This window comes from Medicago truncatula, chromosome 2 (genome assembly GCF_003473485.1).
Source record: "Medicago truncatula cultivar Jemalong A17 chromosome 2, MtrunA17r5.0-ANR, whole genome shotgun sequence".
In the NCBI taxonomy this organism is placed as follows: Eukaryota; Viridiplantae; Streptophyta; class Magnoliopsida; order Fabales; family Fabaceae; genus Medicago; species Medicago truncatula.
In genome coordinates, this window is record NC_053043.1 from 12,570,044 (window position 1) to 12,593,599 (window position 23,556).

At 34.0% G+C, this 23,556-nt stretch overlaps 1 protein-coding gene across 1 annotated transcript; it reads right to left on the reverse strand.

The window, feature by feature from the left end:
- Positions 1-1,432: 1,432 nt before the first annotated feature.
- On the reverse strand, positions 1,433-22,878 carry LOC25486367 (E3 ubiquitin-protein ligase UPL6). Its single transcript, XM_013607643.3, has 17 exons — positions 22,650-22,878; positions 20,720-20,887; positions 17,572-17,669; positions 17,289-17,416; positions 16,093-16,204; positions 14,520-14,703; positions 12,330-12,500; positions 6,254-6,436; positions 5,371-5,446; positions 4,877-4,995; positions 4,414-4,703; positions 3,781-3,877; positions 3,311-3,454; positions 2,690-2,773; positions 2,540-2,608; positions 2,250-2,390; positions 1,433-2,132 (listed from the first exon to the last, which is right to left on the reverse strand). Exons 1-17 carry the CDS (start codon positions 22,758-22,760, stop codon positions 1,788-1,790), a joined length of 2,520 nt encoding a protein of 839 aa, XP_013463097.2. The 5' UTR covers positions 22,761-22,878; the 3' UTR covers positions 1,433-1,787.
- Positions 22,879-23,556: the final 678 nt, after the last annotated feature.

Consider the following 23,556-nt stretch of genomic DNA (forward strand, 5'->3'; position numbering starts at 1 on the left):
TGATAGATTTTAACAATGTTAAATGTAATGATACAATATATATCATTTACTAAAGGGAATTGCTATATGATGCGAGAAATATACACGCGAATGACACACGAAACATGGAAGGTAGTTGTATTATATTTTCAAAATAAATAAAAGTCAAAGTAAATGCCAATCTAATCCATATTCCAGGACTTCCGTTTATTCGTTGCTTTTCGTTGCCATGTTGTCGCACTATCAATCTTTTTTCTTTACTAAAATATTATTATTAATTATAGTTTGTGGAGTAGTTATAGATTATTGAAATGTACTCCCTTTGTCCCTATATATAAGCACCATTTAACTAAAAATTTGTCCCTAAATATAAACTGTTTTTTAAATTACTAGATGCTTTTTTTTTTAACATACCCCTAATTTACTAACTTGTCTTGAAATATGAAAAATCAAATTTAATACACATACAAACAAAAACAATTTGGTAAGAAATGTGAAAAAGGCAAAAAGAACTTATATAAGGAGAGAGTAATAAATAAGGATATGTTAGTGAAAAAAATTATAAATGACATAAATAAGTTATTGTCTTAGTGATGGCGACTAACTAACTCATGTTTATAACATATAACGTGTTTGTTTCAGAGGCTCAAAAATATTCTTAGGTAAAGTTGAACATTCAACTTTATGCCGTATGAATATTCAAATTTCCTTTGAACAACCAATTTAGTTGACAATTATGTGACAATCATAATTTACAAAGAAAAATAGGTATTTGCACGAAAACCAAGACAATAGAGAGATAAAATAAAAAATAATATGAGTATGAGAGAAAAAGTTGTCACAAAAATTGTTACCAAATGGATGTTCAAATATCATTTCTCTATGTTTATATGCGTGACACTTTTCTAGTACCAAAATTTCCAGTACCAAAATACTTGACTATTTTATATATTATTGTTATAAATTTTTTTGTTTTGTTTTGAAGAAGTGTTATAAATGTTGTGATCAAAAGGTATACATGAAGGCTTGATGGTTAGTTAGAATCATAGTTTGTTATAAACGTAAATATCTCTCTTAGTTGGATTTAAAACATTGATTCTCATTTGGTGTGGTAAGCTACTTCGTGGAGTATTTGGTTGATGAAGAATGGCTATTTTTTTCACTGGGAATGTGGCAAATGTGAAAGAGAGAGTTGATAAAAATGATTGTCTCATGTTTCAAATTATACTCTTCCCCATTCTGCTTTTAAATTCCTTGTTTTCCCATACTTTTCTATTATGTCTTCTACATTGTATTCTCACACTCTTCTACTATGTCGATTATGATCACCACTTGATCAATTTTATCTAACCATCATTAATTGATTAACTTGAATACTAAGGGATTATTAACCTAATCTAACCCTTTGATTTGAATTAATGATCATTGTTCAACCCAACGGCTAATTTATAGATTTCAAAACCTCATAATCGATCAACCTATCTATCTATCTTTTTTTATGAACAAGAGTATGATTAAACATCAATGTAAAACCTGGACATCCCAACTCTGCTACCCACTCAAACATATATTATTAAAAAAAAGAAGAAAATATGTACAAGAGGGGGGACCGAACCAAAACCCACAAAAAAGGCCAAACTCGAGCACAAAAGAAAAGCAAAATTAAGGAAAAGAAACATCCCTAAGGGAAAATGTTGATGTTTAATCACCCTTGAGGAGGATTAACCACAGCTGTCTCCTTGGCTATTTGAGTTTATGGAACAAATTCCTCTTGTGATGATGTGGCCTTGTTATGATTTTTGTCCATTTCAGGCATCATCATATGTTTCAACAATCGGTTCATCAAGAATGTTTGACTGGTTTTGGTTTTCACCAGAAGTTTCATGTTGTGGGTCATCATTCTCAACATTCATGACATGCATCGGTGGCGGTGGTGGGGAGGTATGCTGAGACATAGGTTCCAAGATTGGAGAGTTCTCCTCACGATGCTGAACCATCACGGGAGTGTCAATCCTTTCTGATCCTTCATGTACTTGCCTTACAATGTACTGTTCAACAGAATCTTCCAAAGTATGATCATACCTTGCCATGAACCAATTTCCAGCAAATACAGTCTGAGATCCATGTCTTTGCCTAGCTGCAGCTGGTTGAGACTGATTAAACAACAAAATACAGAAGTCAAGTCTATGAAACACATCAGTGACATGTGATATGCAGAAACTCCATGCTGCTCACAAACATAATCGATATCTGAAGAAGTCAATTCTTACCTTTGAATTATAAGCATCTTCCGAAATATGATCACGCCTTATTCTGAACTGCTTTCTAAAAATGGAAGACTGAGCATGTCTTTGCCTAACTGCAGCTACAGAGTGAAATCCATGTGTTTGTCTAACTGCAGCTTGTTGAGGCTGATTAAACAACAACAGACAGAAGTATGAAACACATCAGTGATCAGTGACATGTGATATGCAGAAATTCCAAAGCAGATCACTGCCTTTCAATTTATTTTAAATCAACAACACAAACATAATCGACATCTGAAGAAGTCAATTCTTACCTTTGCAAGTGGTATCAGGAAAGGGGCCTTCTTTACAATTTTATTTGCTCGTGTATTTGCTATAGAAGCCTGTGGAGAAAAGATTATATAACTACCAAATTAAGATTATCAATCATTTCACCTAATAACAATAGTAGGGAGAGAGCATACCTGAGATATGAAAAATCCATTAACCCCGTCAGCATGGAAATCACTGGGGGATGTAAACTGTCGTCTGTTGTTCCAATCGTGGAGCTAAGGGAAGAAAATAAAAAAGTAAGTTAGGAAAAAGATAAAAGATAAACAATTTATATGCATATGGTTATGGTTATTGGATGTAAATGCATATGGGTCCATCTTCACGGAATAGATCAAGAGGAAATTGCAGTATGAAGAAATATTAGAACAGTGAGAAAAACCTCAAAATATCTCTTATTAAATAGAAAAAGAGTATTATTGTCGAGAAAAGAGTAAAATCACAATTACAGGAAGGATAACTTCAAAGAGAAATATGAAAAAAAGAAAACAATAAGGGGAAAAATAATAAAAAAAATGTAGTAGATATGGGTGTCCAGTCTCTGGTAAAATGCCGTAAATAAGGGTGTCCAGTCTTTGATAATTATGGCATTGCACTGTAAAAACCATAAATAAGAAAAGATCGAGAAAGCGAAGCTCCAAGAGATGCCTTTGAAGATACACAAAATATGACAATATCATGATAGCCTTTTAGCCCAATGGAGAGGAAATATAAAACTAAATATACAACAACTGAGATTGATTCCACTCTTCTACCTGGGACAGGAGTTCAGAGATGACTATGCTAACCCTCTGTTGAATGGCTTCAATAGACAGCTTTTTACTGCTTGTCCTAACTGGAATAGATCTAACTGAATTAGCAGATGAGGTATGATTTACCTGCAGTAGCTGCCACAGAGCCTGCAAAAGAGTAAAATGACTGAAACTAACTGTAACTGAAAAATGTTACATTTATATGAAGCAATATAAGGAATGTAAGCAATATTATATTTAAGGGTCATTACCCCCAGTTTTAACAAACATAAACTCTCCAGTTCTTTGGACAAGTGGGCACATAAACTTGCAAAGATTTGACACAACTTATCTGGATCTTCCTTAAAGTGAAAGGAAGAAAAGGTCCCATTTCAGTGAACAATTAATTAATGAGCTTCTTTCCTAAGGATTTCAATCTCAGAACTCTCAACAAATTTTCATAAAAAATAGATAATCTATTTCTCAAACATTACCTGCTTCAATAGAATGATGAGGCTGCTCATATCCTTCAGTGATAGGGGTTTCTCCTGCTCATAAAATTTCTCATTACCAACCATCATAAGCATATGCCTGATCAGAAAAAGATTAGAATATACTTCAGTCTTCACGCTCAAACGAGACTGATTAGATTTAAGGAAAATTGAAGGACCATGGGCGTTCATACACCAATACAAGTACTCTCTCCCAAATTATAAGCAAAAGAGACCCACTTTTGACCTATTTAATATTTCTCCAAAAATACACTTATGCTACTTATTGGAGATACCCATATGTTTATGCATTTACAGTGTATCATCCATATGTTTATGTAGTTCCAAAAACATGCCTAGTGTGAAATAATTTTGTTTGGCCTCTACATTAATTATTCATCAATTACGAATGCATGTGATCATTAATAGCACTATCCTTGGAATAAAACCCTTTCAGTATTAAAGAAAAGTTCATGCTTTTTAACATTAAATATCTTTAAGGTTAGATTCGGAAACATGGTTACTTTTTTGGCAAATTCTAGAATATTAAATAAGAATTGACTGGTTTTCTTAGTAAGTGTGAAATGATTTTTTTTGCTTATAAACTGGGGAGTATAAATGCATAAAATTTCTTACTTGTAGACAGGACAGAATACACCAAGAGGTAATAGCCAACCAGGGGCATCCCCTGAGAGGTATGATAACTGCTTAGACAAAGATGACCATTTTTTATTCGCTTGGCACCGTTTCATAAATTTCCAAAGCATAGGAACAAGGTCAGTTCTGTAGGCAAGCACAGTCATAATACTTTCAAGTGGCAATGTGTTCAAGATAACATATAACAACCCACAAACTGCACCAACGGCTGCAACCTCCATATCATCTGGCCCATTGGCAGCTGAAATATCTCTGAATAATATATTTGTCTGCACATGTCAAAAAAATGACATTTCACCATCAACTTTTATTTTTATTTTTTAAATACAACAACAACCAAGCCTTTTCCCACTAAGTGAGGTCACCAATTTTTCAAAAAAAATGGTAAAGAAATTTTTTTGATGGCACTTAAGATACAAAAGTCATTTGCATGATGGTATACCAGTTGCAGAAGGAAGCGAGTATCAATAGAATTACAAATTTGTTGATCCAATTTCCTATCCAGAGCTACTTCCATGACTTCATCGTCGCCAGTCATATCATCCTCAGCAATCATAGAATCTGAAATTAACAATGACCAGCTTAAAAACAAATGGTACATAGAGATACATAGAATCATTTCATATTTTCTTAAAAAAGATGATTTTATCAACTATGATAATCTTGGCAACTGTTAGTTAAACATGTTTCTTCTCGTAACTATAGTTAATTTGTGTGCAAGGCTAGATGAAAAAAGAGAAGAAATGAGTCAAAGGATTAAAATTTAAGGTATTTTATGGACCACCTATAATGGTGGTCCATATTTGCCTTAGCCTTCTTTTATTCATAAAAACGGAAGATACAAAATGAGATGAAAGTTAATAATGTTCAATGTAAGAAGTTAGAAAGAAAGGCAAAATCATCGATCAAACCAAACTAAGTAATTAGAAAACATACTTTCTCTACTATGAGATCTTGTCAAAGAGGGGTGTGCCTCCAGTAAAACTGTAGTAACAGCTGCAAGGTCTATGGCCTGAATAGAAATAAATACAAATCAACTTTAAAACATACACACGGCTGCATGCAGACGTTTCAAACTTCAATTGCATAAAAAATCAAACAACTTAAACCACCACCAGTCTACCAATACCCCAACCCCTCGCAAATCGAAAAAAAATAACTTTCAATGTTATACGGTCATTATTTAAAGACAAATATTTATGTAAAATGATCTGAAGATATTAAAAAGATTATACATAAGGATATATGGAATATCCAAAACTTGTTTAGTATGCAGAGCTTTAGAGGTCCAACCCTCCAAGCCTCTAAAGGAGTGCTTAGATAAACAATTTAAAAAGTGTGTTTATTCGGTTAAAAATTATCATACCAGAGCTTATGTTGCCAACTTATTTGTATTCTCAACATTTGTTTTCACCATAAAATTAGAATTTAGGGATGGTTTAATTGAAGAGAAGATGCGAGTACGTTTTGCATTAATTGTTTCCATAAGCTTCTCAAAGCGCTTATTAAGATAAGATTTTTAAAACATTTACACGAGTGCTTAAGTCATGAGATGAGGGCGAGGCCAGATAAACTCTTTAAAATGCCCCATAAATCTGTTTCAACCTGTTCGCCCTTCCTCCTTTCCTAAGCAAGAAATCAGCCTTTAATTTCTATATCTGTATGTGTTTCTTCATTTATACAACATAGAGAAAACGTATATCCACCACGACAGCAGCCTTTAACGTAATCCAAGATAAGTCATAAAGGGAGATACATGAATGATATCAAACATAGAGTATTGATAAAACATGGCACAATGTAGGATTAATAAGCTTACCATATCGAATGAACAGTCAGGTTGAGACAAAGCAATTCCACCAATTTCTAATATATTTCCAAGAAGACAGGCATAGGTAGGAAATTCATCTGATACATCCTTAGGTAGAAAACTGATCAGATTTGGCACAAATGTTGCCATTTGATGAATGTGATGTTGGATCATGCCTTGTCTTGCAAAAACCTGAGTAACCAAAAATAATCCAACGTTTCACAATACTTGCCAAGTTAGTAGAAAATAAGTATTCAACAATATAAACAAGCACACAAAGGAAACTCCAGCATGAAAGTTGGAGAAATAAAAGACACAATGACTATCGTGGACAAAAATGCCAAGAGTCCTGTTAGAATAATTAATCAAGTACTTAGTGGAGATATTGAAAAGTTGTGACTATTTAGTTTCAACTCCACTAGCCATTGTATTGATTGTATTGATTAATCTTCCTTATTAATTAGGGGTTAACTAGGAGACTCTTACCTATATAAATGTACACTCTCACCATATAATATGATATAATAAACATATTTTCAGTTCTAATATGGTATCTAGAGCTTCTTGATCCAGAGCCATGTCTACGTCTTCTCCCTCTGATGTGCAACGCGTAACTGCTGCAGCATCCAAAACCTTCAAACAAGTAGTTTCTGTTAAGCTTGATGATACGAACTACCTTCAATGGAAGCAACAAGTCGAAGGTGTTCTTCGCGGAACGAAGATGGTGAAATTTGTGATTTCACCTGATATTCCACCGGTTTTTCTCACAGATGCAGCGCGCGAAGCTGGAACGGAGAATCCTGCTTACACTGAATGGGAAGAACAAGATTCATTGCTCTGCACCTGGATTCTTTCAACGATTTCGCCTTCGCTACTTTCGCAATTCGTTCTCCTTCGCCACTCATGGCAGGTTTGGGATGAGATCCATAGTTACTGCTTCACGCAGATGAAGACGCGTTCGCGTCAACTTCGATCTGAACTTAGATCCATTACGAAAGGTTCACGCACTGTCGCTGAATTCATTGCTCGAATTCGCGCAATTTCAGAGTCTCTTGCTTCAATTGGAGATCCGGTCTCTCACAGGGACCTAATTGAAGTTGTTCTTGAAGCACTTCCTGAAGAGTTTGACCCTATTGTTGCTAGTGTGAATGCAAAATCTGAGGTTGTTTCTTTAGATGAACTTGAATCTCAGCTTCTCACACAAGAATCTAGAAAGGAGAAGTTCAAGAAAGCTGCTATCAGTGAACCTGTTTCAGTTAATCTCACTGAAACTGCAAATTCAGAATCCCAATCTCATGGTCCTAATTCTCAAAACCACAATTATACTGATGGCACCGGAAATAATCAGTTTCCTAACTCTAACCCTAATTTTGGAGGAAGAAATGGCCAGTTCAGAGGACGTGGTGGCCGTTTTGGTGGTAGATTCAGAGGACGTGGTGGCCGTTTCGGTGGAAGATCCAATGTTCAATGCCAAATATGTTCAAAAACTGGTCATGATGCAAGCTATTGTCACTACCGTTTCTTTGCCCCACAAAATGATTACTACAGTCCCTATGGCTCACCAGGAGGCTATGGTGCACCTCCAAATGTATGGATGCAGAACATGTCACGTCCTCAACATTCTGGACAGTTTCTTAGGCCTCCCACACAGGCTGCGAATCAGAGAGGTCAAGCTCCCCAGGCCTTCTTAACTGGCTCAGATCCATACAATTCATTCAACAATGCCTGGTACCCTGACTCAGGTGCTACTCATCATGTCACCCCTGATGCATCCAACCTCATGGATTCCACGTCTCTTTCAGGTTCTGATCAGGTCCATATTGGAAATGGACAAGGTTTGGCTATTACCTCTGTTGGTTCCTTACAATTTACTTCTCCTTTACATCCTCAAACTACTCTAAAACTAAATAATCTCCTTCTTGTTCCCTCTATAACCAAAAATCTTGTTAGTGTGAGTCAATTTGCTAAAGATAACAATGTTTACTTTGAGTTTCATCCTAATCATTGTTTTGTCAAATCTCAGGATTCTTCTAAGGTGCTTTTAAGAGGTATTCTAGGACATGATGGTCTCTATCAATTTGAGCACACCAAATCATTCAAGACCACTGCTCCTGTCTCTCAAAATTCTAGTGTCAACACTGTTTGCAATAAAGTTCCAGCACAAACTGATAATTCTGCCTCTTTTCATTTAGGTCCCTCAACTGGTTTCAATTTCAATAATTTTCAATGCAATAATGTTGAACATTTACCTAGTAGTTCAACATCTAGTTCTACTCAGTCTTTTCCTTCCATGTATGGTATCTGGCATAGCAGACTTGGACATCCTCATCATGAGGTGCTCCAAAGTATTATCAAACTTTGTAATATAAAATTACCAAATAAAAGCTTGTCAGATTTCTGTACTGCTTGTTGTCATGGTAAGGTTCATAGACTGCCATCTTTTGCATCTCAAATGACATATACTAAACCTCTTGAATTAATTTTCTGTGATCTTTGGGGACCTGCACCAGTTGAATCCTCTTGTGGATATACCTATTTTCTTACTTGTGTGGATGCTTATTCTAGATACACATGGATATATCCTCTGAAACTCAAATCTCACACACTTTCTACATTTCAGAATTTTAAAACCATGATTGAATTGCAGTTAAATCACAAAATTACTTCTGTCCAAACTGATGGAGGTGGTGAGTTTTTACCTTTCACAAAATATCTCAATAGCCTTGGTATCACTCACAGATTCACTTGTCCACACACTCACCATCAAAATGGCTCAGTTGAAAGGAAACATAGACATATTGTTGAAACCGGTCTCACTCTTTTATCTCATGCACAAATGCCATTAAAGTTTTGGGACCATGCCTTTTTAACTGCAACTTACCTTATCAACAGGTTACCTACACCAGTTTTAGCAAATAAATCACCATTTTTCTTACTTCACCTTCAATTTCCAGACTATAAATTCCTTAAAAGCTTTGGTTGTGCATGTTTTCCCTTTTTGAGACCCTATAACTCTCATAAGTTTGATTTTCATTCAAAGGAGTGTGTTTTCTTGGGATATTCCAACAGTCACAAAGGATATAAATGTTTAGATGCTTCAGGTAGAATTTTTATATCCAAAGATGTTGTGTTTAATGAGGTAAAATTTCCTTATCTTTACTTGTTTCCATCTCAGAAAGTGTGTTCTGTTTTACCAAATGGTCCCACTTTATCCACTTTTCTTCCCACTCCTGTCTCAACAACCTTTACTGTAAACTCACATACTCCCCAAAATTCTCATTCTGAGTCTGGTCCTCACATTGTTAACTCACCTACTCCCCAAACTTCTCATTCCGAGTCTGTTCCTACTACTCCCATATCAAACACCCCTCAGACTCCATCTATTAGTTCTCATCACTCCGAGTCCTCACACAGAAATAATGTGGTCCTAAATCCCACACCCATCACCATTCTATCTCCCTCTGCATCTCAAAATTCCTCACCTGAGTCATCTGCTAGTGTTACTAGCTCTCAATCTACTAATTCTGAGTCTCCTCCTCTTGTTCCTCACAGAATTCATCCTCAAAACTGTCACACAATGAGAACCAGAGGTAAACATGGAATTGTGCAGCCCATAATTAACCCTACACTCCTTTTGACTCATGTTGAGCCCACTACTTACAAAACTGCTCTTCAGGATCCTAAGTGGCATTTAGCAATGCAAGAAGAATATAATGCTTTACTTCATAATCAGACATGGTCTCTAGTATCTCTTCCTGCAAACAGACTGGCCATTGGATGTAAATGGGTATTTAGGGTAAAAGAAAATCCAGATGGCACTGTAAACAAGTACAAGGCACGTTTAGTGGCTAAGGGTTTTCATCAACAAGCAGGTTTTGACTACAATGAGACTTTTTCCCCTGTAGTCAAACCTGTTACAGTGAGGACAGTTCTGACACTTGCAGTTACTTATAACTGGACTCTTCAGCAGTTGGATGTGAACAATGCATTCCTAAATGGAGTGCTAACTGAGGAAGTCTACATGGTGCAGCCTCCTGGCTTTGAATCTTCTGACAAGAACCTTGTATGCAAACTACACAAGGCTCTCTATGGGTTAAAGCATGGTTTGAGAGATTGAAATCATCTTTACTTAGCTTTGGGTTCAAGTCAAGCAGATGTGATCCTTCTTTGTTTACTTTGCACACTCAAGCTCACTGCATTTTTATATTGGTTTATGTTGATGATATTATCATCACTGGAAACTCAAAACTGGCTATTCAGAATCTAGTTCATCAGCTCAATTCTGAGTTCTCCCTTAAAGATTTGGGTATACTAGATTATTTTCTCGGCATAGAGGTGCATCACTCACCATCTGGCTCTTTACTTCTTTCTCAAACCAAATATATCAAGGACCTTCAGAAAGCTAACATGATTAATGCTAATAGCATGCCTTCACCAATGGCATCTAGTACAAAATTGTCTAAATTTGGTTCAAGTACAGTCTCAGATCCTACATTTTTCAGGTCAATTGTTGGTGCATTGCAATATGCAACCATAACAAGACCTGAAATATCCTACTCTGTGAACAAAGTTTGCCAGTTTTTATCAAATCCCCTTGAAGATCACTGGAAGGCAGTCAAGAGGATACTTAGATATCTGCAGGGTACTTTACACCATGGGTTAATGCTTACACCTGCCAGCTCTACTGAACCTATTGCAATCACCGGATTTTGTGATGCTGACTGGGCTTCAGATCCTGATGACAGAAGAAGCACATCAGGAGCCTGCATATTTCTGGGCCCCAATCTAGTTTCCTGGTGGGCAAGGAAACAGACCCTTGTAGCTAGATCTAGTGCAGAGGCTGAATATAGAAGCCTTGCACAAGCTTCGGCTGAGATTATTTGGATCCAATCTCTTCTCAATGAATTGCAAATTAAGAGTAAAATTCCTCATGTCTATTGTGATAATCTCAGTGCAGTTTCTCTTGCTCACAACCCAGTCCTGCACTCAAGAACCAAGCACATGGAATTGGATATTTTCTTTGTGAGAGAAAAGGTTATAAGGAAGGAACTGAATGTCTCGCATGTGCCTGCTCAAGACCAGTGGGCAGATGTCTTAACTAAGCCTCTGTCCACTGCCAGATTCCTTTATCTTAGAGACAAACTGAGGGTTTGTGACACCCTCCGTTTGAAGGGGGACTGTTAGAATAATTAATCAAGTACTCAGTGGAGATATTGAAAAGTTGTGACTATTTAGTTTCAACTCCACTAGCCATTGTATTGATTGTATTGATTAATCTTCTTTATTAATTAGGGGTTAACTAGGAGACTCTTACCTATATAAATGTACACTCTCACCACATAATATGATATAATAAACATATTTTCAGTTCTAATAAGTCCCACTTCAGCTGAGAAATGACATGAAGACGTGTTTATAAGTTTTGGGTAGTCCTCACCTTACAAGCCAGTTCTGTAGGATTGAATGGGACAATTCTAATGGCACAATATAACAATTCTAAGATGGTAAGTGGTAACAGAGTCTGTCAAGATTTGTTGGACAACTGACAACTCTTCAACATATGCATATTTTTTGGTACTCTTCTTCAATATCTTCGCGTCGCAGAAAGTAATGGCGGTGTGGCGATATGTCGCAGAACTAATCGCGCTGTTAGCAGCACTATTGAGATATAAATTATATCTCAATAGCAGCCATACTATATATATATAGTATGAATTATTTAGAAAAATATAAATAAATATTTAAATAGCAGCCATCCCACTATACACTATCACACTTTCGGGGTTGGCCGCTCCGCTATCCGGGGTTGACAACTGTGGAATTTACTTGGTTATATCTGATATATAAGCTTATTGCACATTCACATGCTACTAATTGCTGCATAGAGAGCATACAAGTCTGGTTTTATGCACGAAATTATTTGATTGTGTACTTCAATAGAGCACTAGAAGGAAGGAATCTTAATACACACATATCACTGATATAATTAATTCCTCTCTTTTAACTTCTAGTTATAACAAAGGATAGTACCTCCATCATAACAAAGGATAGTACCTCGATCAAATATAGTTAGTATAATAAATACCTGTCTTAAGTTGGGAAAACAATGCCATAAGAGTGGAATTGTAAGGATCTGCGATGAGTAGCTAATACTTGGATCAATGTCTGAGCAAATACATGGTTTCTGACCAATGTGACACATTACACCTGTAAGCACACGTTCCAAAGATGATCCTATACATTTTTCTGCATTATCCTGCAGTATATCATTCAGATAGTTTATGCATATAAGTGATGGATCAAAAAGTCTGATTATCTTATGATGAAAGGAATTTAAATTTTGTTTGTATATTTAATCCACAGGAACACGTTTTCTTTATTGGATAAACTTCTACAGAAAAGGATAACATATATGCATATAGTTCGAAATTATAGGGTTATAGATGAGGAAGGAGGGAACAGAAAGATAAAAGACTTTGAGTTGATTATGGTTTGACTTTATACAAAAGACTAAACAAGAGACTCGGGTCATTTTCTGCCATGGATCCAAATGTTAACCATCTTCTGAATGTGCTCGAGTGAGTTAACACCCAGCTGAATCTAATGAATTTATATACATGAAGGTTACAAAGATAATAAATGTAAAGTGTAAGTTAAAAGTATCAGTTAAGCTACCACTATTTCCTAAGATAAGGTTAACTTATTCTACTGGTACAAAGAATCTAGGCTACTTGGAAGGTGCAAAATTAATGTGATTCGTCCAACAGAATCACCTTGTCATAGGAGATCTACCTTAGGCCATTTTGTTCTCTTAAGAGGAAATTTGAATTTATGGAATGGCAATAAACAAGATGTGATTGCAAGGTCATGTAGAGAAGCAAATATTGAGCCACAACACTAACTACATGCGAACTCATTATTGAAACAACTCATTCATGAGTTAAAATTTTGTGAGGTTGGAACTATAAGACAAATTTGTGATAATCATGTTGCTCTCCATATCACAGCAAACATAGGGAGCATTTGTTATAGATTTTAAAAAATAGATTGTGTTAAAAAAGTCTAGAGATATTTTTTTTTTTGGAGATTTTTAAAAAATCTGAATTTATTTCTCTTTGTTTATTACCCATAAAAAAAACTTTTTTAAAATAAAAAAAAAAAAAGGAAATTAACTTGTTCACGTGTTACCTCGTGTTTTTGAAAAGAAATAAATTTTGAGAAAAGATAATCCTAACAGCTTTTCATTTTAGGGTTACAAAAATGTTTTTTTTTTTTTTTTATGCTGAAATGATTTTTAAAAAATTCTAAACAAACACTAAAATAATAAAAGTTATTTTTTTATAAAATTTTCTTCTCAATAAAACTATAACAAACGCACCCTTAGTCTTCCATGAAAGAGCCAAGTATATAGAGATTGAGTGCCATTTTATTTGTGAGCAGATTGCTTCTGGAGATATATGCAGGTCTATTGTTAACTTAAATGATCAAATGGCAGATATTCTCACCAAAATCTTCGAGGACAGAATTGTTTTTTATATCTGCTACAAGCTAGATGCTTTAGATCTCTACATTTAGAAGATAATTAACAATACATGTTTTGATAGGAACAAAAGGATCCTATAATTAAACAACACTATAAACAGCAAATAATGAGAAGAAACAGATGGTAATTAAGGAAAATAGGGTGTTTTATTGATACGAATGAAAATAGTAGAAGAGAGAGTTTCCCTAACTACTCCTAGAGCAAAGCTCCGACACAACTCAGAGAGGAATCCTACTCTGGCCTTGAACAGAAACTCAATCTGAGCCCTCTAAAAGACTATTACTCTTACTTAAATACTACTAAAGCGATAAACCTACTTCTAAGGGATAAGCTCTGACTTAGATCTTTCTAGAAGATATTATTCAGAGAGTATCATTATTAAATAAAATATTTCTACATAGACACCCTATAGTTTTTACTAAGCCTCCTCACTAGTAACTTCAGCCACTAGTCTTCTTATCTTTTCTTTTATAAACTCTCCATATCTTTGGTCTTCCTATAATTTTATTAGCGTTCCCATCATGTTTTAAGTAGCATTAGAATTCACATCAGGACTTATTTTAAATTGCATTCTTCCCCTATATGTGTTTTCTTCATTCAAAGACATTCAGAACTTCCTCATTCATACCTTCCTAAATAACAAATTAAATTCTATATCAATATAATCAACATGACAGGGATTAATTTTAGAGGGTCACTAGAAATAAAAAACAGAAAAAAGTACTTTGTTACCTTTCCTGTAAGAATAATCTGTCTAAGTAGAACGAATCCATTGTTTTGAGAGAAATATCCTACTATCTTACAGCTCCATGGCAGTTTGAGATCTATCAACAGTACTATAATCTCCAATAGAGGAAAAGCTGATGCATTAGACTCCTTCGGAGTCAATAAAAGTTGTTGATCCTTCAACTGATTTCTGGTGAGTAAAGAAATATATAAGCAAGATAGCACAAAAGCTCCCGAAAAAAAGTAGCCAAACCGAACATAGACCCCTAGACTTATAATTAAGATAATTCAGGCATGCTTAAATAATGGTACTTAATTTATAATTTATAAAGAATAACTAGTGAATACACATACAGTAAAAAGGTAGTGAGAACAATAAATTAGAGATTGAGAAAGAAGGTAAGAAATATAAAATGTTAAATAAAAAAGCTTTAGCTATCAGGAAACAGTGTTGTAATGATTTTGCAAGAAGAACAAATTAATCTATTCAGAGTCCTAATTCTTGGAACTTTCACTTGACAAGAAACATCAGAGATAGAAGACTGATGAGCAAAATCCCTTTTTAAGTTTTCAAGTCAATCTCCTAATTTTCAGTGATTCTTGTGACAAAACCATTTCCAAGTCAATAATATCCTCGAAATTCAAATATTTCATATAAGAGCAGCAGTAACTAAGAACAATACAAATAACTTCTTCCAGATTAATATCCCTAATACAATACAACTAACTTTTTTCAGATTCATACACCTAAAGCAACTCTCACATTATATTGTGTACCATGCACAGGTGTAGCAAGCTCTTGCTGCAACCTTTCTCCAACGATTGGTTTCTCTCTCTCTCTCTCTCTCTCTCTCTCTCTCTCTCTCTCTCTCTCTCTCTCTCTCTCTCTCTTCTTTCTTATATATAATAAAATCATTTACAAGCTTTTACCCAACAACTTAAGATTTTGGGGTAGTTCATATAACATGATATGAAAGCTTCTCAAACATTGTGGTCTAGAGTTTCATCCTTGTTACTCCTATTCTTCTAAATAAAAGATAAATTTCAAAAAACTGTAGGGTGGGCAAGCAGTCCTTGCTTCAACCCCCGGGGATTCTTGAATAAGAGTGTGTGTGGATGTACAACCATTAATATGCTTTCGCTCAACAACTTGGACAATTGGGAGGAGTTGGTCCATGATACTCCTAGTTCCTAATAGCATTGTTCTTCTATTAAAAAATAGCACAAAGGGATTAATCATGAATAAGACGGTAGAGATTGATAACATGTCAAAGACCAACTCTCCCGAAAGCGTAAGTTATTTGATCAAGGATTGTTAAAAGAGCAAACTACAACTAGAACCAACTCAACCTAATTTTAATGACTCAAAAGGATAGTTAATGCTGATTAAAACCATATCTCTTTTACTTATATATTTGGTGTAACACAGGTTTACCATTCTAAATCAATCAAGTGATAATATAATCAAAATGTGATGTTCTACAAGTAATAATAAATGAATGAGAAAAGTGATGGCAAGAGAATAAGAAAAGCCAAAGGCCCAGAATTAGCGAAATTAAAGTAAATAAATAAAGCAAACCTATTATGATGTACTACACGAATACAATTATATGCAAGTTTCTTCACTCGGTAGTTCACGAAAGCACATACAGACGAGTAACTCTCACCAGCAAAAAGTTTCACAGCATCCCCTGTTGCATATATTTAAATTCAATTATATACAATCATCATAAGACTTACAAATGACATGATAGACAACCTCTTAGTGAGTTAAATAGTAAGTACTAGTTAGTAAAACAGCATGATAGGCATGGGGGAAATATGTTAGTAAACCTTAGTGATTATATTTATAGTAAGGTTGGCAATATGGATCAAATGAGAAACCAGTTTAAATATAATTTATTTTCTTAATGGTTTCCCTATACATTTTCTTGGTGGTCTTCTACCTTTAAGTATTGGACTAAACACGATCTAATTACCTCCCCCTCTCTCTCATGAGTTCCACCTAAAATGACACTCAACAGTCTAGTGATTGTTTTGCACAATAGATGCTATCAACAGTCTGGTTAATATTTACAATTTAATTCTTCTTTCAATTTTACCCTTCACATAATTTTTTTTTACTGCTTTTCCCTTTCATACCAATCAAATAATTTAATTTTTTATAGATAATTGAAATAAATTTTACAACTTCTGTTATTTTTATTGGTAAAAGCGAAAAGAAAGGCACTTCTTGACGCTAGTATTATATAATGGACATGTGAGACTTAAACCATGCGACCTTGTGTGGAATGGTGTGACCTGTGATTGCAAAAACTAGTGTGCCTGCTAATATGCTTAACGTATATTCCAAAAAAAAACAAAAAAAAGGACCAATCCCTTAATTGTACTATCCCCTGTGGTTGTCAAATATACCCACATTATTTGATTTCAGATAAAGCCATAAATCTTTATGAAAAGGAAAATACAGACAATGTACAAAACAGAAAAAATAATAATATTATTTGAAATCTTTGGGGAAAAAAATAACATTATGGAAATCCTATATTATTTGGCATATAGGATTTCCTACCCCATGACTTTTAGTTTTTGTTGTTTGTTTAATGGAATTTTTTTTTGGCGGGTGGATAGATCAAATGTAATAGAAATAGATGCTCAAATTCATCAAATGTAAGAAATAGATGCTCCAATCCACAAAGTCTTGCTTCAACTTACAACCAAAGTGCAGTAGAAAATAAACTGTAAAAGCAATGACAAATGTTGGATAACAATTACCACTCTCTTGAACAAACTGTAGAAGTAATCGGCAAATTTGCACAAGAACTAAAAAATCATCATGGTTTTCTGCATTAAAGAAATATAGGAACTGGCGGAGGAAATCAGAATCTGGACCAAAAGCTTTCCTGAATGCACACAAAAATGGTATTAAAATGAGCTGTAACAGTTTTGTAATGTTTAAGCACAACGATACTAATAATGATATTTTAGGAACTTTCTGTATGAATGTAAGCAGCTTTCTGTTTCATGGAATAATACAGAGATGGCAATCAAACTTCACCTGTCAACATTAAGGCAGTTTTTTCCATAGATATTAAGGAATTTCTGTCGCAACTTAGACTGTTCCGTTTTGACAACTTTTTTCGCTCTGAAGCATTTCTATAAAAAGAATCAGTCAATAATTTGCAAGAAAATTGTGAATTGTAGATCATCATTCATCAGAAATGCATCTCCCCGGTTGTAAGTGTACATTTTATCAAGTAGAGCACATCTTGAAACAAATATAGGTCAGTAAACTCTAAAATTAGGAAATGCTAAATCATCGATTCATTAGTTAATGTAAAAAAAATGTATCATAACTAACAAGATCAATTGAACTATCTATTTCGAGTCTTTGACTAAAAAGGTAAAAGCAGAAAACATCTGTCATAATTCACAGGAAACAAAATCTTTAATTATGCAGAGTTTAATTAATGAAATCTTTCAGGTTGTACCACCATCATTGTGATACAATCTCACATCATTTCGCTAAAAATGTTGGGGGTGACAGGGTTGGTGAGATGGTCGGTAAGAGGTTAGGGAGAAGAAAGGATATCCTGGTAGAACCAACTGGTAGAGACCAAGAGAAATGTCACTGTGATGTATTATTATTCTGAATTTCCTCTTATCCAAAGACTCGGCAGGAGGAAAATGTATACAATTCTGCAGGGCATTCAAGAGGTACTGCTCCTCTTCCTAACTATTTTCCAATCTTTTGTCACCTATTTTTCCAATCCTTCTCTCCCTATATACAGTAAAACTAACTGAATCAAGTTGTTACTCTCCAACTCCCCTATTCTCCTTAGCATAGACCCTTTTCATTATGGGCCTACTATCCTATTCAAAATTGAAAGTTCGGGAAATGAAAGGTATGATGAAGGCAGGACTCTCCTTAGGAGGTCACTAGTATAATATTTGCTAGATAAAAATTAAAAAATATGATCCTATCTTTGCCCATGGATGTTGAATGATATAGGCCCCTTTTGGATAAACAGCTTATACAAATGCTTATAGCATTAGAGCTTATAACATGAGAGCTTATATCATAATTGCTTGTACTCAATAAGCTTTTTTCGTTTGGATGTTTACACTAATAAGTACCTACATAAATTGAAGTGTTTGGATGTGTCATTATATAAGCAATTATAAATTGTTAATATGTTTTTATTTTTTTAAAAATAATAATAAAGAATCAAAACCATTATTAAAGAGTTTAATAGTGGGGTTGACGATCTAAAACAACTTTGCATACACAACCAATCAGAACATTTAAAATTGTCACATCAATTAATATTTCAATTCTTGTGGCACCTCTAAATGTTTTTATTGATTGTGTGTGCTAAGTTGTTTTAAATTGTCGACCTACCACTATTAAATTCTTATTAAAAAGGTATCAAAAAATATATAACTTAGTATAAATGGTAAAGATGGTTAACATAACTTAGCAAAACAATCAAGAATTACATAACATATAAAAGATCCTCTGAAAAAAACTTAGCAGAAAATATAAGATAAGGGTATAAAGCTAAAAGATAGGAATAGATTTGTTATTAAAAAAAAATAGTTCTTATCGAAATTAAATAAAAAAGAAGAATAAGAAGATAAGTGTGTTAAAACTTTTTTTTTTTTTGGAATAAAGTGTGTTAAAACTTACAAGGGAGTATAATTCTTTCCCAAAAAAAAAAAAAAGGAGTATATACAATTCTTTCAACAAAAAAAAAGGAGTATAATTGTGTCAAATTGAAAAAATAACACCCAGCGGGAATCGAATAGGTTACTTTGGCAGTTTTGCTTAAGCTCCGTGTTAAGCAAATTGATAAGCTTGCAATTTGAGCTTGTTAAAATATTGCTTAAGCTGCTTATGAAATTAGGATAAGCTCTTTTAATTAAGGTATCCAAACACTTTTAGGAAAGCTTATTTTAGTAGATAAGCTCACATAAGCTTAAATAAGCCAATCCAAACAGGCCCATAAGCTCTAATGCTATAAGCATTTGTATAAGCTGTTTATCCAAACGGGGCCATATTATGATTTATTTAATAACTAATGCATTTGACCTGTAATATAGACCAAACAAATCAATTATTCAATGAACTTAAAAAGTGTAATGTTGCTTATAATTGAGACCAGAGAGTAGCTACAAATAGTTCATAATAAATTCATATGTTTTCTCTTTAATCAAATAAAACACAACTGCTCACTTCTTTCACTAATATCAAACTCTATTATTCTCATTTTCATTAAAGAATCGAAGTACAAATGAATAAGACGACAATTTTTTTTTTTTTTTTTGAAGAAGCTAAATTAGCCCACCCAATTGGCACCAGGGAGAATCAAACATGAGACCTTGAGGAGGAGCAAACTCCAAGGTCCCAAGCCAACAACACCACCAGACCAACCCGAAGTGGGTTTAAGACGACAATAAATTAAAGTTATTTTTTGAAGAAACTTAAGGTCTTTGTCTAATCAAACCGTGGAGGGTTTGACAAACTCATTTGGAAGTTTAAAACTCACTGTAAGGGTCTGTTTGATTTGCTTAAATATGAGGAATAGAAAATTTTGTTCTTCTTTGGATTTTACAATGGTTGTATAGGACAGAACATACCTATAAATGAGGTACAGGAAAAACTCTAAATTTTGTTATTCTGAGCATATTTATTGACTAACTTAATGGTATGTTCTGTCCCATTAAGTTATTTCAGAATAACATTTATCACCAATATGCTCAGAATTTTAAGAACTAGGTTGCATTATTCAGCCAATTTATATTGCCTAATTCTTTTCATTTCATTTCTAAAAGGATGTCCGATCCCCACGCAATCATTGCCTAATGCTAGTGTCAGACACTAGCATTAGACAATGCTTGGTGTAAGACATGTGTCAGTGTCAATGTCCGACACCAACACGACACTAGCAATGGTAGGCAAAACAGTAAGCCTAATACTTCAAAAAGCAACAACCAGCTTCCCACACCAACAATTTCGCACTATCAATACATCACAAAGCAACAACTTATAAAAATCCATTAGAAAATAACCTACACTTCCATAATTACCAAACAATTCATAAAAAAAAATGCACCAATTTTCACTAAATGAAATTTGAATTGTTCTACAATCAAGCACAAGAACTAATCGAATCAAATGAATTCAGAAGCAAGAAAAAAAAAACCTGAATCTGAAGTGCAGCAGAGTTCTGCTCACGCAACCACAAGCGTTTATTCCGTTCCAATTGTGTTTGTTCAAGAAGATTCTTCCTATCAATTTCCTTGCAACTACAACCTCCCAAATCAACGCATTTATGATTCAAATGATCACCATCGAAGAACATGTATTTGACCTGTAATATAGACCAAATACATCAGTTATTCAATGAACTTAAAAAGAAGAATGTTGCTTATAATTGAGACCAGGCCCCAAGGGGAGTAACTAAAAATAGATTGTAATAAATTCATATGTTTTCTCTTTAATCAAATAAAATACACTATTCACTTCCTTTACTGATATCAAACTCTATTATTCTCCTTTTCGTTAAAGAATCGAAGTACAATGAACCAGACGACAATAAATTAAATTTATTTTTCAAAGAAACGTAAGGTCTTTGTCTAATCAAACTGTGGAGGGTTTGACAAACTCATTTGGAAGTGTAAAACTCACTGTAAGGTTCGGTTTAATTTGCTTAAATATGAGGAACAGAAAATTTTGTTCTTTTTTGGATTTTAAAATGGTTATATGGGACAGAACATACCTATAAATGAGGTACAGAAAAAACTCAGAATTGCATACAATAAAAATATTTCCAACATTCTCCATATAAATATGCCATACATTCAGTCTTATTTTGAAAAACATGAGCCCCTTTATTTAAGCATTGCAAGGAAAATAACTTTTCTAGATCAATTTATCTAGGGTTCTTGGTGAAACATGGGTGTGTCTCTTCAATTCGGACTAATATTCTATAAAATAACTTTTATAGAATATGAATGCTATACTTTTATAGCAGTGTGATGTTTTTTCTCTAGTGTTTTTTATTGGAGTTTGGTAAAAAAAGGACTCTTCTTCGGAGTTCAGAGCCAATTTGGTTTAAAAATAACTTTTTTTTCCTTCTATTTTGACTCTTAATTCCAAAAGTGTCATCTTATTTCACTTTGTATATACATTTTGTTCAATTTTCAAAAAGTAAGGAAAAGGTTGCATCACATAAGGCCCTGAATTGTTTGGTTGAGAATCGAGAATGGTTTTGCAACTCCAACAAAGAAAAATGTCTACATAATTGTCTTTTCTCATTACATTACATTACATTACATCTATATGGGACGGGATTGTGTTTTGTGGCTTTTCTTTGGCACCCCATTAAGTTAATTCAGGTAACATTTATTACAAATACGCAGAGTTTAAAGAACTTGGTTGCATTATTTAGCCATTTTAACTTTTTTTCAATTGTACAAGGATGTCCCTTCGTCTCTTTTATCAATGTAATTACAATTCAACTAGCCACGATAGCTAAGCATGACTAACCGACTACTACTCTACTCTCACACTAGTTGAACGCCTTGTGTAGTTCCTTTCCAATGATTATCATGTCATTGTGATTCTATGCAAACCATTTCATCTATCATCATCACATCTCAAAATTATCAACAACAACAACCAAGCCTTATCCCACTAAGTGGGGTCGGCTACATGGATCAAATTACGCCATAGTGTTTTATCATAAACCATATTCGAAATTTCGTATTGGTCCATTTCATAGGGATTCAATCTGACTCAGTACACACTCAAGCAAGCATAACTAATCATCTACCACTAGGCTAGATGTTTTTTCATATCATCACATCTCAAAATACATCAAACAAATCAAAACTCTAATTTTAATTTTATGTAAACTCGTACGAGCTTACCTAGGCAAAACGAGTTGAGGTAAACTCTCAAGTTGCAAAACCTTGCCAACAATTTCACACTATCAATATACATCAAAAACCAATCAAATATCCAAAATCAAATAAAAATTAACCGATTTGCACTGCATTAAATTGGAACTATTCTACAACTAATCAAATAAAAAGTATCGAATCAAACGAATTCAGAAGCAGAAGAAAAACCTGAATCCTGAGATCATCAGAGTTCTCTTCCAATTGAGTTTGTTGAAGAATATTCTTCCAATCTCTTTCTTTCGATATTGAAGGATTTGAAGGATCGGTATTGAAGGACATGTTGTTCGATTATGGCGAATTAGGATCGCCACAAAAGTTTTAACCGCTAGTCTCGTTTCAAACGAGGGAAAGAGAGAGTGAATTGAACATTAGGTTCTGTCTCGTATTTATACCTATCTATTAATTCCTCCGTCTCATTTTAATCCTTGTTTTATACTTGTGCGTACTTCTTAAGCAAAGATTACTCTTCTAGTTTAAAGATTTGTGCACGATTATCAATAAAATAATTAATTGTGTTGATTTTAATGGTAAAATTAATATAATATCATTTACTAAAATATCTTTATTATATTATTTATAATTAGTGAAATAGTTAAGTTGAATAAAATTCAATAAAAAATGGTATAATAATGAAAAAACGGTGTAATTGATGCAATTTATTTGGGTTCCGTCACTTTATGTATTACCTATTTCTAAAAATTTGGTGAAAAATGGGTTCCGCGTCATTTTAAATATGACATATTTTTAAATGATAGGACCTACATTGATTTCACTCGATAAAGAGTGATGGTTGGAGAGACGATAGAAAAGAGAGTGTTTTTATCCGTCTTCTTCAATTATAGGTATGAATGATGGCTTGCACAAATTTAGATAGCAAATCATTTTTATACATGCATGATACAACCTTCAATTTTAAATGAATATCCAAGCTACCCTTATAATTGAAATGCTTGGAATATCACAAACAATAATAACCGCAAGTTTGAGAATTGAATCATATTTAACTTCAGGTGGCATTTAGCATGCACAAGGGAAAGATTTGTGCATCATGCACAACTTGTGCATTTAAAAGCTG

Coding starts and splice junctions, on each gene's coding strand:
- LOC25486367 (XM_013607643.3), bottom strand. CDS start 22,760: ATGTCCTTCAATACCGATCCTTCAAATCCTTCAATATCGAAAGAAAGA. Junction 6,437..12,329: donor GTTTTCCCAACTTAAGACAG/GTATTTATTATA, acceptor TTGGTTACTCAG/GTTTTTGCAAGACAAGGCAT. Junction 2,774..3,310: donor TCTCTGAACTCCTGTCCCAG/GTAGAAGAGTGG, acceptor TTCTTCCCTTAG/CTCCACGATTGGAACAACAG.